The sequence below is a fragment of the Myodes glareolus genome, chromosome X (assembly GCF_982192425.1).
Source record: "Myodes glareolus chromosome X, mMyoGla1.1, whole genome shotgun sequence".
Classification (NCBI taxonomy): Eukaryota; Metazoa; Chordata; class Mammalia; order Rodentia; family Cricetidae; genus Myodes; species Myodes glareolus.
This window is the reverse complement of record NC_142053.1, coordinates 51,613,000-51,629,935: the sequence shown is the minus strand read 5'-3', so window position 1 is coordinate 51,629,935 and position 16,936 is coordinate 51,613,000. Positions and strand designations below refer to the sequence as shown.

General features: G+C 44.1%; 1 protein-coding gene across 10 annotated transcripts in view; it reads right to left on the bottom strand.

The window, feature by feature from the left end:
• Positions 1-228: 228 nt before the first annotated feature.
• Positions 229-16,936, bottom strand: part of LOC125415624 (uncharacterized) — a 39,961-nt gene continuing 23,253 nt past the window's right edge. For 5 of the 10 annotated variants that reach the window (XR_015737095.1, XR_015737099.1, XR_015737097.1 and 2 more), the window contains 5 exons: positions 14,593-14,748; positions 8,167-8,313; positions 5,838-6,239; positions 5,232-5,295; positions 229-2,269 (listed from right to left, as the gene is read on the bottom strand). Coding sequence is in view for 4 of the 10 variants with exons in the window: in XM_087903218.1 (XP_087759344.1) it covers positions 8,184-8,313; positions 14,593-14,748 (286 nt within the window). In the remaining 6 variants the exon portion in view is untranslated. Of the gene's footprint in view, positions 2,270-5,231; positions 5,296-5,837; positions 6,240-8,152; positions 8,314-14,592; positions 14,749-16,936 lie in introns of all 10 variants that reach the window. The other 5 variants (XR_015737096.1, XM_087903219.1, XR_015737100.1 and 2 more) reach the window with 5 other exon arrangements.

The following is a 16,936-nucleotide window of genomic DNA, read 5'->3' as shown; positions in this document are numbered from 1 at the left end:
TTTCTGTCTCCAGTCCCATTCCTCCATAGGAGTCCCTATGCTGCTCCAGCTTGATCTTTGTAACCCTTGCTCTGAACAGGTCCTTCTTATCTGAAAATTACTGACGACTCTCCATCATTTACAAAATATAGTTCCGAGTCCTTTGGCCTGATAACCAAGCTCCATTAGGACAGGACTGTCTTAGTTACGGTTTACAGCTGAAACAAAATACCATGACCAAAAAGCAAGTTGGGGATGAAAGGTTTTATTTGACTTAGACTTCTACATTTCCGTTCATAATCAAAAGAAGTCAGGACAGGAACTCAAGCAGGGGAGGAACCCAGAGGCAGGAGCTGATGCAGAGGTCATGGAGGGAGCTGTTTATTGGCTTGATTCACAGGGTTTGCTCGGCCTACTTTCTTACAGAACCCAGTCCAGGAATGGCAGCACCTATCACAGGCTGGGCCCTCCCCTATTGATCACTAATTGAGAAAATGCCTCACAACTGGATCTCACCGAGGCATTTCCTCAAGTAAGGCACCTTCCTCTCTGATGACTCTAGATTATGTCAAGTTGACACACGAAACCAGACAGTACAAGGACCTAACTAGTCTTTCTGGGCTCACCTCCTGCCAAAACACTGTACATCTCAGCCACATGGAACTCTTCCTTACCAACACCCTCTAGCTGCGTATAAGGGGCTCCTGGTCAGGCCTTCCTGAAGTCTCTCCTCCTTTGGCTGCAATGACAACACACTGTCTTGGTTTCCCTCTAACCTCTGTAGCTATTCCTTTCCTATCTTCCTCCAGAGCTTCTCATTTTTTAATTACTTGCTAAAATCTGTAAGGGTTTCTTAACACTTCCCTTCCTGTTCACTACATATTCTGTCCGTGAAGGATGCCATCTAATTTTAAGCACCACCTATGTACTTAGGACTCTCTGGTTTTCACTCCCGACTTCTCTCTTATGTTTTGATCTCCCAAATCCTGACAGACGGCAAATTCCTAGCAGTCACCTCAACCTCAGCATGGTCAAAACTGAATCCATCTCCCCTACCTCAAACCAGCCTCCCCATTTTGCTCTGAATCTTCAAGGGGCATCACTGTTCCCCAAGCCTGAAGCTCCTCATTCTCCACATAGGAAAGGTTCCCAAACCGTGCTAACTTGCCATCTCTGCAACTCTCCACTCGTCTTTTCTTCGTACCTACTGCCTTCACCCTAGTTCTCATCTGCATCCTCTCTAGTGTGAACTGCAATAGACTCCTCCCTGCTTCCAATCATCCATGTTTTCAAAACAACTAGCAACCTTTATCTACCTCCAATGAAAACCTTACCATGGCACAGCCATGCTATAAAAATCTCATTGGCTCCCAATGCAAAGTTAGACAAAAGGACACTGCTTCCTACTGCATACCAGTAACTGAGCTGTGTATAAGAAATGCAGTGTTGAAGACGAAATGCTCCCTGCTTTTAAATGACGACAGATGCAGAAAAACTAATACCATAAGGCTTGTGATGGATATTCTCATAGAGCGTTATAGGAACACGAGACAGAAGTCCTTGAGGACAAAGACTATGGCTTCCTAAAATCTGGAACCCCAACAGGACTAACTGATTCAGCAGGGAATGTTACCTGAAGCCTGAACATATGCTCTTCTCTGGTCCAGAGCTTCCCTGTACATAAAATGTCTCACAGTGCACACTTCAAGTGAATCCAATGTATAAAGTTTGTCTGGATTGTGATTTAAATAACACAACCAAGTAAGTCTGAACACGGGCCAGATATCCGATTGGATTTTAGGTTTCCTATCAGTACTGCCATTTTCAACTTCCTTACCTTCTAGAGGTGTGGAAGAAAGTATTCTAAAATGAATGTCACCGCCAAGGTGCCTGAAAAATTACACAAGGCTGTGGAGTTAGGGGAGTCACACTTGAAACAATGCCGGCAATGCCTAGTAAAGAATTGCTAAATCAAATTGATAGACACAACGACAAATTGATCTTTCAGGGGCTCATATTTTTCATAGCAATTTAGCTAAACTAAAATATATTTCTGATTAGAACAGCTGATGTCTCAAAAACTGTTAGTTTTGCTTTTCTCCCCATCCTAAAGGATGTAAACATCCAGCCCTATGGTGGCAAATCCAGGGAGGACCAGTGGTGTGGGAACTAGAATCTCAACAGCTGAAGAACTATCCCGTGCACCACGTCTCTCTTCTACCTGGTAAAGTCACAGCAGGTACAGCACCACAGGGCTCCCAAAGCAGCCTCGGACATGAATGGAAGTGTTCTAAAACAAACGGAAAACAAAGAAATAAAATCACCACTTGAACTTCTGTAGCAAGGACAGAAAACCTGATGTAGGCACAAATATGGCGTCTAGGCAGGAACGAGGCCTGTCTTGGCCTATGCTGCTTAAATCCATATGCAATTTCGCCACCTGGCGGCTACTTGGCATTATTGCATCAAGTTGCGTTATACATTCTGTTCTGAGAACTCTAGTTGTAATTAAAAATTCTGGAAAGGGCATAAAGCCTCTGAGTGAAATGTTAAGTGAGGCATTTAAAGGTAATCATACACTTCCTCATATCTTACAGAGTTTCTCTGAGGATCAAAAAATGGCACTTATAATTGAGGGTTGAAATTATTTATTTATGGGGTTTGTGGAACGGCTTAGCTATTATTCCATGCCCATGGAAAAAGAAATTATCTGTTAGAAGCAAAACCCACATGGATTCATTCATTGCCAATGATACTCATCCTGTAGCCTGCTCATGAACACAATTCAGCCTTGCTCTAAGACAGTACTGTAGAAATTTCAAGACACAAAAAGAAGCCACACTGTTCTTTTTTTTTTATCAGTTTAAATCCTTACTACTGCTAAGGAGTTCTGACTCAAACATCTACACATAGCAAAATTATTATTGCAAGCAGAGATTGATTGTGCTCTAAATAGAATAAAATCTATGCATAGGAGCTTTCTGAACGGCAGAATAATAACCTTCCCCAAACAGAATGACTGAGTTGAAGATGTATGTTGGTAATGAAGCACTTGCCAAGCAAGCACTATGGACTGAGTTAATTTTTAGTACTGTGTACACGCGCGCGCGCGCGCGCACACACACACACACACACACACACGGGCATGCACACACAGTCACAATATTAGCAAAAGTGTTGAAATCAACATTTTCAATGTTCTAGAAAATATTAAAATTATAATCGAGAAAACAATTTAAAAAAAAACACCAATCTTTGTGGCCTTTTACCGTTCCTTAGTCTAATACTTCAATCTCCTGCTTAGTCCAATACTTCATTCTCCTGGTCACTCTTGAAAACCTTATAAGCTTTCAGTTCTACCACAAGAAATGAACTGTGGTGACTTATGTAGACTTGGGCCCTTGGAATGGATAAGCACCTAGAGTAATTTCCACCACAGAACTGCCAAGCACCACAGACTACGCTGCCGTCCCTGGCCAGAATCCCAGGCGCAGTATCAGACACACACTCAACTGCTCAGCAGGCACAGACCCTCGTGGCTCTGGGCAGTCTAGTGAAAACGGCTTCTGTTTATTTTACCGGGCAGTCAGGATTTGGTGCTTACTATCTGATTCAATTCCACCTTAACTCTACAAGCATCCGCAGCTGCATTCATTCACAAACTGAAAGGCCGTGTTTAGGTAACTTGTCTGATTCTCCACAGACAGAAGAAGTCATGGGGATAGGAGCTGCTGTCCGGCTCCAAAGCTTTCCCCACCATGTTGGATTCTGCCAGGCCAGCTTGGCAGCACTCTTGGCAGCACCAATGGTCCTGGACGTCCTTGCATGCCAGGAACTGTCTTCCTGGAAAGGACTTCTGGTACAAGGTAGAGCTGTAGATGTAGGTAGAGCTGTAGGTGGCATTTCCATCTCCTAAACTCCCCCAGTGACCCAGAGATCCCAGGAACAATTCAAGGGAGCACGTGGGAACCCGGAAGGCTTGAAGACTCTCGACCCAGGGAGGCCAAAACCCAAGCTTTGTTCTCTCATTTTAAACATTGGGTTCTTTCAAAGAATAGAGATTTATTTTGCTCTCATCTTACATAGGAAGAAACTTGAGTCTTGATGACATTCGTACAGTGGTAATTTGACAGAACTGGGTTTTGACCTAAAGCTAGCTGGTTTCCTAACTCATCACTGTGACTGCCTCAATTATGCCTTCAATATCCGCTGAAAGTATCTGCTAAGACTTCAATGTCCACTTAATAATTAGGATCCTAGAGATCACAGGTGGGTACCTACAGTTTGGTCCACATCATTCTCTTTATTTGAACCTTTTGTCGGTGCAAGGAAATAGGAACGGCTAAGTAAGAGGCTAATGCAAAAAAGCCAAGGCAGAGTTGGATCTGAACCCAGATCTGGCCATTTCCAACAGTTAGACACCCCCATAAATGGTAATTTTATATCCACTATTCCTTGGACTCTTATTTCTAACCAATAAACTTTGTTGTTTTTTTTTTTTTTTAAAGAAAACCTTATAAGCTGTGGAAACTAGATGCTGACACCACTGGATATGTACCTGGAAAAGAAGGAAGTAAAAGTGCAAATCTCTGTAAGATTAGAGATTGACACGGACTTTTACAATGAATGAAACAAGAGACACTCTGTGTCCATCATGGCGAGGTCAATTGGTAGTGCTACTCTAGAGCCAATATCTTCGAGTGCTCATTAACAAAACAATTCCAACAACAACACTTGGAATCTATTCTTATTAACAGAAATGATGACATACCCACAAAAGCTAATGATATATATATATATATACAAAATAAAATAATTTAAAAGGGAACTAAAATCAAGTATGGTGGCACATGCCTATAATTTCAGCACTGGGGAGGCAGAAGCAGGAATATAGTGAGTTCAGGCCAGGCTGGGATACATTGAAAAATCTTATATCCAACACACACACACACACACACACACACACACACACAATCTAAATTCTACCACATTAAAGGAATGAAACTCCCATCCTCACTATAGGAAATTTTATTATATTATTATTTTCCTCACAAATAATGATAAAAATAAGCAAACACCCCCTTCTAACTTCTAGTAAATATACTTCTAGCAAATAAGCACTGTGACCGAAGAAAATTGAAGCACTAAATGTTTTCACAGATGTGTTCCCTGAGACATATGCTCCCATAAGATTCAATCATTCCTACCTGACAGTCACTTTAAGGACAAGGTGTTGTAAAGTCAAAACTTACGCCAAGTTTGCTTTATCTCCTCACACAGACAGTCTATGGGAGTAGGTGTGCATCAGGACAAGGACTAGGACAGAGAGAAGAGATCAATGTCAGAGGAAAAGGGCAATAACTCATCGTGAGAAATCACTCGCTTTCCAAATGTGTGCGTGTGCACGCACATGCACGTGCTTGCCTGCCTGTCTGTCTTGCTGACTGGTTATTCCGCATGCTAGAATCTAAACCCTCCAAGGTACTATCCATCCAGCTGACGCATTCAGCTATAAAGCCTGGCTTTGGGGCCAAATGCTTGCTTGTATTAATAAAAAACAATCTATGTAAAACAAGCAAATTAATTTATTTAGAATTTTGACCAAATCTGAGGAAAAAGAAATTCTCGATTTCTCTGCCTTGCCCTTACTGCTACAACTTACAGAAGAGATTAAACCATAGTTGGTTTACCATACCACAGTGGAAAAAATACCACTACAACTTTGTGGTGGAGTGTTTACCTAGCAGGTATGAGACCCTAAATTAAATACATTACCTGAAAATTTTTTTTTAAAAAAATGATGAAGCAAAAATTGGGAACTATGCAAGTGAAGATTTAGTCCAGGGACCTCCAGTTACCTGAAGAGGAAAATATCCATACTTCTCCTGGTGCTAAATACTAGCGCTCTTCTACGGGGCCTTTTTCACTCCCAAGCTGGCATTTCTGGGGAGGTTCTCAGTTCTTGAAGCATGGTTTCAATCTTAGAATCTTCCTGCTCCATAGACAGAGCAGAAGAGACCACCGAGGCCAGTGTGGATGTTCTGGGTTTTGTTCTTTTGTTGTTGCTGATTTGGTTTGCTTGTTTTGTGTGTATCGGTGTTTTGGGGCTGAATTTCATTTGTTTCGCCATCTGTCCGGGGAGAGATTTGGCGGGGAGCCGATGGAAGTCTACAATTAATGAAAATGTCCCCTGGTGGGAAGGTTCCAGAGGCTGGTGTAATTGTGGGCTGCCTCCTTCTAGGACACTGGTTAAGGCCAATCTGTGAAAGGAGATGCCAAATAAAGATCAGCTGCAATTGCATTTCTGATTCCGTGTCCCTGAGTTAAAAAAAAAATGATTATATCTTCTGAGGAGAGAGTTTATTGTAGGTAGGAAAAACACTGTCTGCCGCATTTCTCTATTCTTCCTTTTTATAATTAACCTTTCCGTCAATTAGTCTGTCACAAATTTATTTTCCTACATAATTTACCAGAAATTAGAAATACCACTTTCATGTTGTTGATGACTTAACTGGGAACAAGTCCTGCTGTAAATGACAACCAAGAAAGGGATTTTAATTGAAAATGGAAAATTGGTCATCTTAAACTTGTCTGGTACAGGCAAACCTGAAGGAAAACTCGTTTCTTTAATTTAAGAAGATCATCTTTGTTCCACAATCCAAGCATACACAAGGACGTCACAAACAATTCCATTTTTAGTACAGTCAAACAAATACCAGGAACTGAAAAAAGAGACCTAAAATTGTCGGAGAAAAGCATGACATTATTTTAGGGGGAGGATTTAATAAAAACAAAACCAAAAAAGCAATAAACTGACCAAGAAGTCGCAGAGAAAAATGGGAGCGCAGCAAAGGAAGAACCCTACTACACAGCAAAGCAGGGTAAAAAAGACAACAGCATCCGGGTCAGGAGGAAATGTCTGCAAGCCACACATCACATAAGAAGCTGGTGCAGAAAATCTATAAAGAACCCAGTTGCACAGGGCGGTGGTGATGCACACCTTTAATCCCAGCTCTCCGGAGGCAGAGGCAGGCGGGTCTCTGTGAGTTCCAGGACACCAGGGCTGTTACACAAAGAAACCCTGTCTCAAAAAAGCAAGAGAAAAAAAAAGAACGCAGTTGCAGGAAAAAAGGAATACATACATGTAGCCAAGAGACATATGAAGAATTGCCCATAAATGATACTGATATATATCTTCCTGTGACACTGGTTAATTACCGAAATCAGTTCAAATTATTACCACAGATTGTCTATGTGAAGAGATAAAGCAAACTCGTGAGAATTTTTGACTTGCAGTGAACTCTAGATAGATGGCTCAGGATCATTTCTACCTTGTCAGGGAGAAGCGCTCCCCCTGGTGGTCTAGCTAGGGACTGCTGCCACCAATGTCTGCCTATCAAAGAGAAATGAACATCAGCAGGAGTGCTCATAATCAGAGCTTACTATAGCCTGGTGTGGTAACACGTCCAGCCAGTCCGGCACTCACGAGGCTGAGGCAATAGCTTCGTGAATTCCGGAATAGCCAGATAAGTTCCAGGCCAGCCTGATCCAAATAGCAAGGCCTCTCAAAACAAAAAGGTAAGAAAACTACAAAAGTAAATCAGCATTAGCAGTGGTAATAATTTGAACTGATTTTGATTAACCAGTGTCCCAGGGAGATATATATGTGAGGAGATAAAGCAAACTTTTTGCCTTGCAGTGAACTGTATCTAGATGGCTCAGGATCACTTCCACCTTGTCCGGGAGAAGCACTCCCCCTGGTGGTCCAGCTAGGGACTGCTGTGACTAATATTAAAGACACATGGTATCAGGACGGGACCCTCTGCTCTGCAAGTGATACTGCTTTTGTTTACGCCTGGGAAGCAAGGAATTCCTTAGCGCTTGGCAGCAGCTTGCACTATAGCTTTTCAGCTGGCCTGTGTATCAACATCAGTCAGACCTTGACATTGACCAGTGTTCCAGTTTGAGGCTTAGTGTGTCTGGGGTTTGACACCTCGCGGGAACTCTTCTAGCAACCAGCACCTTCGGTTTTTCTCTGAATCTTTACAGCTTTCTATCTGTCTTCAGCCTCAGCTCCCCGCCCTTCCTACGTCCATAACCCATTTTTTCCTGCCTTTCCGGACGTCTAAGCATCTCATCCTTTAGCTGTCACGCAGCCTTGCCACTTTTGTACCTTGGCCTGCTAACCTCATAGTCCCGCGTCTTCAGCTATCAGCGGGCGCCTTGCAACTCTGACAGCACCAGCTTCTGGACGAGCTGTTCCCGAGGCTGCGGCTCTGCTGCTGCTTCCGTGTTACCAGTGCAGAGCTGGATTTTTCCTTGGGCCACCAGCTCCTAAATAATGACACGGAGACGTCTTATTAATTATGAAAGTTTGGCCTTAGCTTAGGCTTTTTTCTAACTAATTCTTTTAACTTAATTAACCCATATTCCTAATCTACATTCTGCCACGTGACTCATATCTCTCATCCATACTGCATGTCCAAGTTTGGCTGCGACTCTGCCTTTCTTCTTCCCAGAGCGCGCTCTCTCTCTGCCCAGAAGTTCCACCTGTACTTCCTGCCTAGCTATTGGCCATTCAGCTTTATAGTAATCACAGCAATACGTCTTCATACAGTGTACAAATATCCCACAACACCATGTTACTCTAAGCAGAATACAAATAACCCCTTGGGGAAAGCTTTTTATTAGCTCTACCGTTACAGCACCAGGGGAAACAGGCCAGGAGACTGTCTCCCAAGCTGACTCACCAGGAGAGCCAAAGAGCTTGCTTATATGGTTCAAAGTGGGGTGATTTCTCCAATCATAGTAAATACGCACAATGAAGGATTGTGCTTGTTTGTATCCATGTGTTGGCATGGCTAGCATCAAAAAGAGAGGCTAGAGTTGCAGCACAATGATGTAGTGCCTGGCCCGCATGCCAGGACCCTGGGTTTTAGCAATACCGCAGAGGGGCTGCTGAGATGGCTCAGAGAGCAAAGGTATCTACCATCGAACCTGACAACCTGAGTTCAATCCTCAGGACCCACACGGTGGAAAGAGAGCACCAACTTCTGCAAGTTGTCTTCTGACCTCTACATGGCTGCTATGGCACACAGTATACATATACACACACACATGTACAAACACATATATGCACACAATAAATAAAAGAAATTAGCACACAAAAAGTTGAGTGTTGGGAAAGATATGGAGAAGGGGAACATGTATTATTAGTGACAATGTAAATTTGTAGTGTCGTTATGGAAAACTACATGCACTTCCTAGAAATTAAAAACAGAAGAACCCAAACTTACCATATAATGCTTCAAACCTAAATTTTGGGTGGTGCAAAGGACCACACCAAGGACCTTTCACTGTTAGGTAAGTGTTCCACCACAGACTGCTCCTCAACCCCACTTTTTGTACACTCAAATTTGAAATCAGTATAAGGAAGAAATACATGCAGCCCTATATCCATTGCTGTATTAGTGACAATAACTACATTAGTCAACCTCAGTGTCCGGTAATAGACAGATAAAGTAGGGCACATCTACAGAATAAAACACTTTTCTCCTTATAAAAAGTTCTCTCCCTTTCAGCAACACAGATGAAACCTCGCATGAAATGTGATAGGTGTTTAAAGAGCAACGAATACTGGGTTGGCAGAGGTGCTAGGGAGTTAGTAGCACCTGCTGCTCTTTAGAGGACCAGAGTCCAGCTCCCAAGACCCATAGCAGTGGCTTACAACCACATATAACTCCAGCTCCAGGAGATCCAATACTTCTTCTGACCTCTGTAGGCATCTGCATATATCCCTCGTCTCTCTCTCTCTCTCCGTGTCTGTCTGTCTGTCTGTCTGTGTGTGTCTCTCTCTCTTACCCACACACAGACACAAAGCAGAGAGTGTGGCAAACATTGCATAATATTTGAGGAATCTAAAAACTATCATGTTCTTGGAAACAGATGAAGAATGGTGGTGACATTTATTTGTAAATAATAATAATAATATCCTAAGCCTGGATGGAGGGAGAGGGCCTTGGACTTCCCACAGGGCAGGGTACCCTGACTTCCCTTAGGACTGGAGGAGTAGGGTTAGTGGAGGAGTGGGACGGAAATGGGAGGAGGGGAGGTGTAATGCCCTGTCTTCCCTGTTCCTCGAGGCAAAGCACGGGATGCAAGAAATGTTTACTTATGCTAACCAGCTTAGCTCCCCCTGTTAGATTCCGCAAGTCGGAGGGGATTAGTTCAGAACCTTGTTTCTGTCTTTGCTACGGTAATTTCATCTGCTAAGGAGGGTTCTCACAGGCACCCTGAATCTCCTCCTATCTGTCTGTCAGGGTTCCCAGCTTGGTACCCCCTGCTGAAAGCTCCTGCCACTGGTGCCAGGCACTTAACACCTTGATCTCACACCTGGCTGGGAGGGTCTCCTTCTCTCCTCTGGGGAAAAGTATTTAACCTGACAAATTCTAAATAAAATTGGGCATTCTCCTCTTGAGAATGACTTGAACTCTGTATCTGTGTGTGTGTGTCTGTGTTTTAACCCCTAGGACATTAGAGCTCGTGAGAAGTATGGAGTCAAGGTCCATACCGGTTGGGTGGTGATGCAGACCCCGTGGCGTGGAACGACCGCCACAGGGAGGAAGTGGAAATTTTGAATGTTATTATTTACAAAGCAATAAAAAATAATAAAAGCAAGCAAACAAAGAAAAAACCAAAAGCTTTCACTGGAGAGTGATTAAAATAGGAAGATGGTAGTCAAAATGTGGGAAGACAGCCGGGCGGTGGTGGTGCACACCTTTAATCCCAGCACTCAGGAGGCAGAGGCAGGTGGATCTCTGTGAGTTTGAGGCTAGCCTGGTCTACAAGAGCTAGTTCCAGGACAGCTAGGACTGTTACACAGAGAAACCCTGTGTCGAAAAAAAATGTGGGAAGATTCAGATATAGGAGTAAGTTTTGAGACCTATTGCTTAGCATGAAAACTATGCATTTCAAAACTGCTAACAGTATATTACAAATGTTCCCACTACAAAAATAGTATTCTGGGTGATTGTCATATTACCTTGATTTATTCAAAGTTGTATGCAGAAATTCAAATGTCACTTTTGACCACTAGCTATGTGTGGTTTATTGATAAAATAACACAACTAAAATCAACAAGATATTTTCTATTCAGTATGTAAAAAAATAAAAATTAATAAAAGCAGCCAAGCAAACAAACAAAAACCCAATTTCATACCCATGATTTAGTTCAGAGCTGACCACTGAGCATGAGTTAGCCTTTCTTACAGTTGCAATTTTGCAAAACACACCAGGAATTGAAGTCCTCCATGAAATTCCATGCTAGAGTGAAAAAGCCTGGTGCCAGGAGAAAATGTAACTTCCCAGGACCCATAACTTGATATACAGCTAAATCCAGGGATGTGTCTTGATTCCACTTGACCTATTGTATGCTGTAACATTGCTATGTGCATGGCAGAGAAAAACAGGTGAGTTTTCTCTACCCTCTGATTTAGGAAAGAAAACTGTAAAAATCTTCATTTGTTCTACATACTTTTATTTTTAAGACTTTAAGATTTATTGGTGTATTTATTTATATGTGTATACATGTTTTGAGTCCATGTCTATCATCTGGGCATGCCTGGTCCCCACCAAGGTCAGAACAGGGTGTCAGATCCACTGGAAGCAGAGTTACAGGTGGCTGTGCGGCACTATGTGGGATCTGGGAATCCTACTTAGTGCTTTTCGAGAGCAACGAGTGCTCTTAACTGCTGAGACCTCTCTCCAGCTCCTATCTTTACTTCTTAATGTGGGCATACATTTAGTCTCAGAACAAATTCCTATGGCCTGGGACTCTACTTTTCTTTTTGTTCTGAGACAGGGTCTCATGCAGCCCTGCCCTGCCTCCACCTCCCAAGTGCCCTCAGTTAACACAGTTCTGGCAATGGGAATACTCAGGGCTTCCTGCAGATTAAACAAATTCTCTACCAACTGAGCTACATCTACAGACTTCTAGTTTAGTGGTCTTATGTCAGCCTTAAGCGTGGTGGCGCATGCCTTAATCCCAGCACAAGGGAGGCAGAGACAGGTGGATCTCTGTGAGTTCAAGGCCAGCCTGGTCTACAAATCGAGTTACAGGATAGTCAGAGCTGTTACACAGAGAAAGCCTGTCTCAAAAAACAAACAAACAAAATGTTTTTCTTGTCCTCTCTATTCAGACCACCAGTTCTCTAGTTATAGCCCACAAAGCAACATATTAACCCATGGTATTTGCACATTAAATTCAGGGCCCATCACAGGACAGCAGAAAGGAACTCTATGAATGGAAACCAGTGTCGAGGCAAAACTACAAAATTTGTGTCAATGGGAGTAAGAGACAGTTTGTCCTGGAGCTAAGTTTGAGTGACCCAGGAGCATACGCTCAGGTTGCCCTGAATATCATGTTCCAACATGACGACAGGTTATGAAGTTATCATAATGATAAAACAACTGAAAGTCACAGAGCAAGGCAATTTTCTGGTAGACAGGCTAAAGCAAGGTGGAGGAATCTATTATATGCTTCGAATGCTATGTGATGACATCATTAGGGCTTTGAACTGGTGGAAGCTAGTGGTCTGTTAGGAAATCCTAAAAGGAGTTTTACCTAAACGTCACAAAGCTATTAGGCTGAGCACAGACGTGGACAATGGATGGCTATTAATGAGGCTGAAAGCAGGGTGTGGTGACACCCATCTTTAATCCCAGCACTTGGCAGGCAGAGGTGGGCAGATCTCCATGAGTTTGAGGCCAGCCTGGTCTACAGAGAGAGTTCTAGAACAGTGAGGACTACACAGAGAATCCCTGTCTTGAAAAACTCAAATCCAAAACAAAGAACAAGAGGCTAAAATAGCCCGGGATAATTTGGCTCCAAATTTGCACTACTCAGAAAGCACAGAAGTTCTAACCAGTGAGCCTTCCAGAATCTTTAACAAACGTGCAGCCTTTTTCTGAGAACTCCAACCTGTATTTTAATAAGTCATCCAGATGATTCAGACACAGAGTTTGAGATTGTCTGCTATCCTGTTGCTTCTCTGGCTAACAGCAGCAGGTTTCGGGGACTCCAAATCACTAGAAGACTGCTTGCTTGGTGGGTACACAGTTCCCTGCTGTGAAGTCAGTTTCCAACACCCAATAATTAGCACAGAAGTATTCCACATATTCCGGCCTGTGAGGTGGTGAACCCTGTACCACGTGAAATTACAGGCTCCACAGTGGACTGAGCTCCCAAGGTCCTAATAAGGAGCAGAAGGAGGGAGAACATGAGCAAGGAAGTCAGGACCACGAGGGGTGCGTCCACCCACTGAGACGGTGGTACTGATCTAATGGGAGCTCACCAAGGCCAGCTGGACTGGGACTGATGGAGCATGTGATCAAACTGACTCTCTGAAAGTGGCTGACAATGAGGGCTGACTGAGAAGCCAAGGACAATGCACTGGGTTTTGATTATACTGCATGGACTGACTTTGTGGGAGCCTGGTTTGTTTGGATGCTCACCTTTCTAGACCTGGATAAAGGGGGGAGGACGTTGGACTTCCCACAGGGCAGGGAACCCTGACTGCTCTTAGGACTGGAGAGGGGGGGTGGTGTGTGGGGGGAGTGGGAGGGAAATGGGAGGAGGTGGAAATTTTTAATAAATAAATAAATAAAAATGTAAGAAAAAAATTACAGGCTCCATGGGAAAATGGAGTGCTTGCCAGGTTAAGAATCATTCTCCAGGAGGGTGCTTCTGTTGCACAGGAAAATGATCTGACCACCAATTAACTACTTTGGGCCTTACGTAATACTTAGTCCTCCAACAAGTGGTACCCAGAGATAAAACCAGGAAGAAACACGAAAGCATTTTACCCTCCAGTGTTTCCTCCAGCTTTCGCTTGGCCTTCTTTTCCTTCCATCTTCGTGCGTGTGTGTGTGTGTGTGTGTGGGGAGAGAGAGAGAGAGAGAGAGAGAGAGAGAGAGAGAGAGAGAGACTGAGACAGGGTTTTGCTATGGAGCCCTGGTCGGCACTCACTATCTAGCAAAGGATGACCTCCCACTCTTGGAAACCCCCCTACATCAGCATACCACACAATGGGGCTTCTCTTCAAAACCTTCCTTTTCAACTGTGTGTATGTGTGTGGAAGACAGAACCTGTTCCACACACATGGAGGCCAGAGGAGGATTTAGGCTATTCTCCGTCTCTGGACATTATTTTCTTGAACTGGAGTGTCTCACTGAATCTGTTGCTAGGCTGGCTGGCAACAGATCCCATGGCTCTCCCTGTCTGTGATGGCACTTCCAGCTAACTATGTGGGTGCTAGGGATTTGAACACAGGTCCTCATGTTTGCACATCAACAATTCTTTTTTTTCATTTTTAATAGCCTCACATCAACAATTCTTATCCCAAGACTGATGCAGAAGACTTTCAAAGTGACAGAATTAATGTCTTAAAGGCCCTATTAATAGATTTGCTTAGGAGACATTAAGTCACACAAAGTAGAACTTAGCTAAGGGAACGCTGCCTCCATAGCACCACAAAGATACAGTGTGCTAGCCACGCCTGTTTGAGATAAGCAGTTACCATGTTAGGATGTACATTACTGTTTGCCAGGACTCACCAGACATTAGGTCCGCCGCCCCCAGAGAACAAGTCTCCAACAGGCATCTTGAGGGGGCCATGCAGGGTCACAAACACCACTAAGTCCTGGGCTGCAATTAGGTGCCCCGGGCTTCTGCCAGGAAAAGCATAATTCAGACAGGTGGGCAAGATGAACCTGGGTAACAAGTATTTAAAAAGAACAGAACAGGGGTACTTTAAAACAATTCTGGCAGCATCTTTGCTATGCAAATCTTCCTAAGTGGCCAGACTTGCAGTCTCCTGCCTCTTAAACGGTTTGAAGTGTAAACCGGGTCCTGCACATGAAAGAAATTTAAATATTACAGAGAATATAAAGTGAATAAGGCGTAGGAAAGTTAGTAAAGTCTTCTATTGGGGGCCTACTCTTCTTTGGACATTACCAACAGCTGGCCAGGCTTTTCCTTTATTAATCTCTAAGTGGGTGGGGTCATTTCTCACTGTGAAGGCCTATTATTTTTATAAGAGGCCAAGTCCCCAAACCCTTTCAAAGTATCTTAAAACACCACTCAGACCCATTTCCAGAGCAGCTTGGTGTCTACCATAGGTTTTTCTAACAGAAGACAGATCACCCTCTAAGTTTTGTCAGTGCCTGAGCGCCAAATGGGACGGAACTAGCAGGTCGTAAAAAGTCAGTATCAAGAGCCGCAAAAATTGGTACTCAGAACAGGTTTGGTTCTAAGAAGAAACTTCCCGCCAGGAGTTGGAATCTGAAACGAAACGCCTAGGACACTGCACGAACGAAATTCATCCTACCGGGATCCCCCGGAGTGTGGATTCCGGCCTGCAACAACATCCCCTCAGAAACTCAAGTTCCTTACAAATTCGCCGCTATCCTCCTACCAAAACAACTCCAAGATGCTCGGTACCCAAGCCCCGGAAACAGCGATGCGGCCTGAGAATACGTCATCAATGGTGGCCGAGTTAGATCCCGCTCTTATTTCCTCCTCTCCTGGTCCCTCCTCCATTTCCTTCCCCTAGCTACGCGTCCCTAGTAGCTTGCCGCAGTAGCGCTGGCACTGGCCACACTGACGTTGTTCCCGCCGGGGGAAGGCTTAAGACAAGTTCGCCACTAATTCCAAGTATGCTTCAGACACAGGATGAAGGAGCCACCTCCCCCTTCTTCAGCCAGCTCGAAACTCTAGCCAGGGTTTGACTTCTGGGAGTTCCTGAGCACTAGCGAACCAACTCGTTCTTACACCCAAGCATCTTTTCTGCTAAAACAAAATGCTGAACCTGCCCGCCCCGCCCCAAATTTATGTTCTAGGTTGCTTTGGAAGCTTATCAAGCATTCTGATGTGAGAATTAATTTCCTCTCTCTCTCTCTCTCTTTTAAAAAAGATTCATTCGTTTGTTCGTTTTTTTATTGTGTATACACTGTTCTGCCTGCAGGCCAGAAGAGGGCACAAGATCTCATTATGGGTGGTTGTGAGTCACCATATGGTTAAGCTAATGGAAATTGAACTCAGGACCTCTGGAAGAACAGCCAGTGCTCCCAAATGCTGAGCCATCCCTAAAATGGATTAAATAAAAACGCTGCAGGATCCCCAGTGGCTGCAGCTGCAGAAACGCTGCAGGTCCCCGAGTGGCGGCAGGTCCAGAGAGCAGCCAGTCCCAGGAAGGGACCGTGCATTTTCCCAGTGGCTGCAGCAGGCCACGAGGAGGGGCAGGCAGATTGGCACACCAGGAGACCACATGGCAGGTCTCCCAAGGGGCTGGTCTCAGGCAGGGAGCCTCGCGGTGGGGGGCAAGAGAGAGACATGGCTAGGCACACCATGCAGAGTGAGGTTGGATATTTATTCAGTGGGTTATGGAGGGGGAAGGGGAGAAGAACAGAGAGAGCGAGAGAGAAGGGAGAGATGGAAGCTGCTTCTTGGAGAGGGAGAAAAAGGGAGAGACTCAGGTTGCAAGCAGGAAGGAAGCTCTGCCTGCCTCAGTGGAGGGGGGAGTGGGCGTGGCTTGTCTCTTAATGAGATAGAAGAGATTGGTTTTGGTTTTTCAACAGCATTTCTCTGTAGCTTTGGAACCTGTCCTCAAACTAGCTCCTGTAAACCAGGCTGACCTCGAACTTGGAGATCCGCCTGCCTCTGCCTCCCAAAAGCTGGGATTAAAGGCGTGCACCACCACCACCCGGCAAGAATTAATTTTCTTATATGAACAGTTGATTGTGATTTATTTAAGCTGTTGGACCAGTCCTGACTTGGAATGTGCCATTTCTGATGTGTTCATCTTGAATATGAAACTTGCCCATTTTTGTATCTCATACCTAACTCTCCCTGTATGCCTGAAGCACAGGGCCTTTTTGAAACCACAATTTCTAGGTTGGA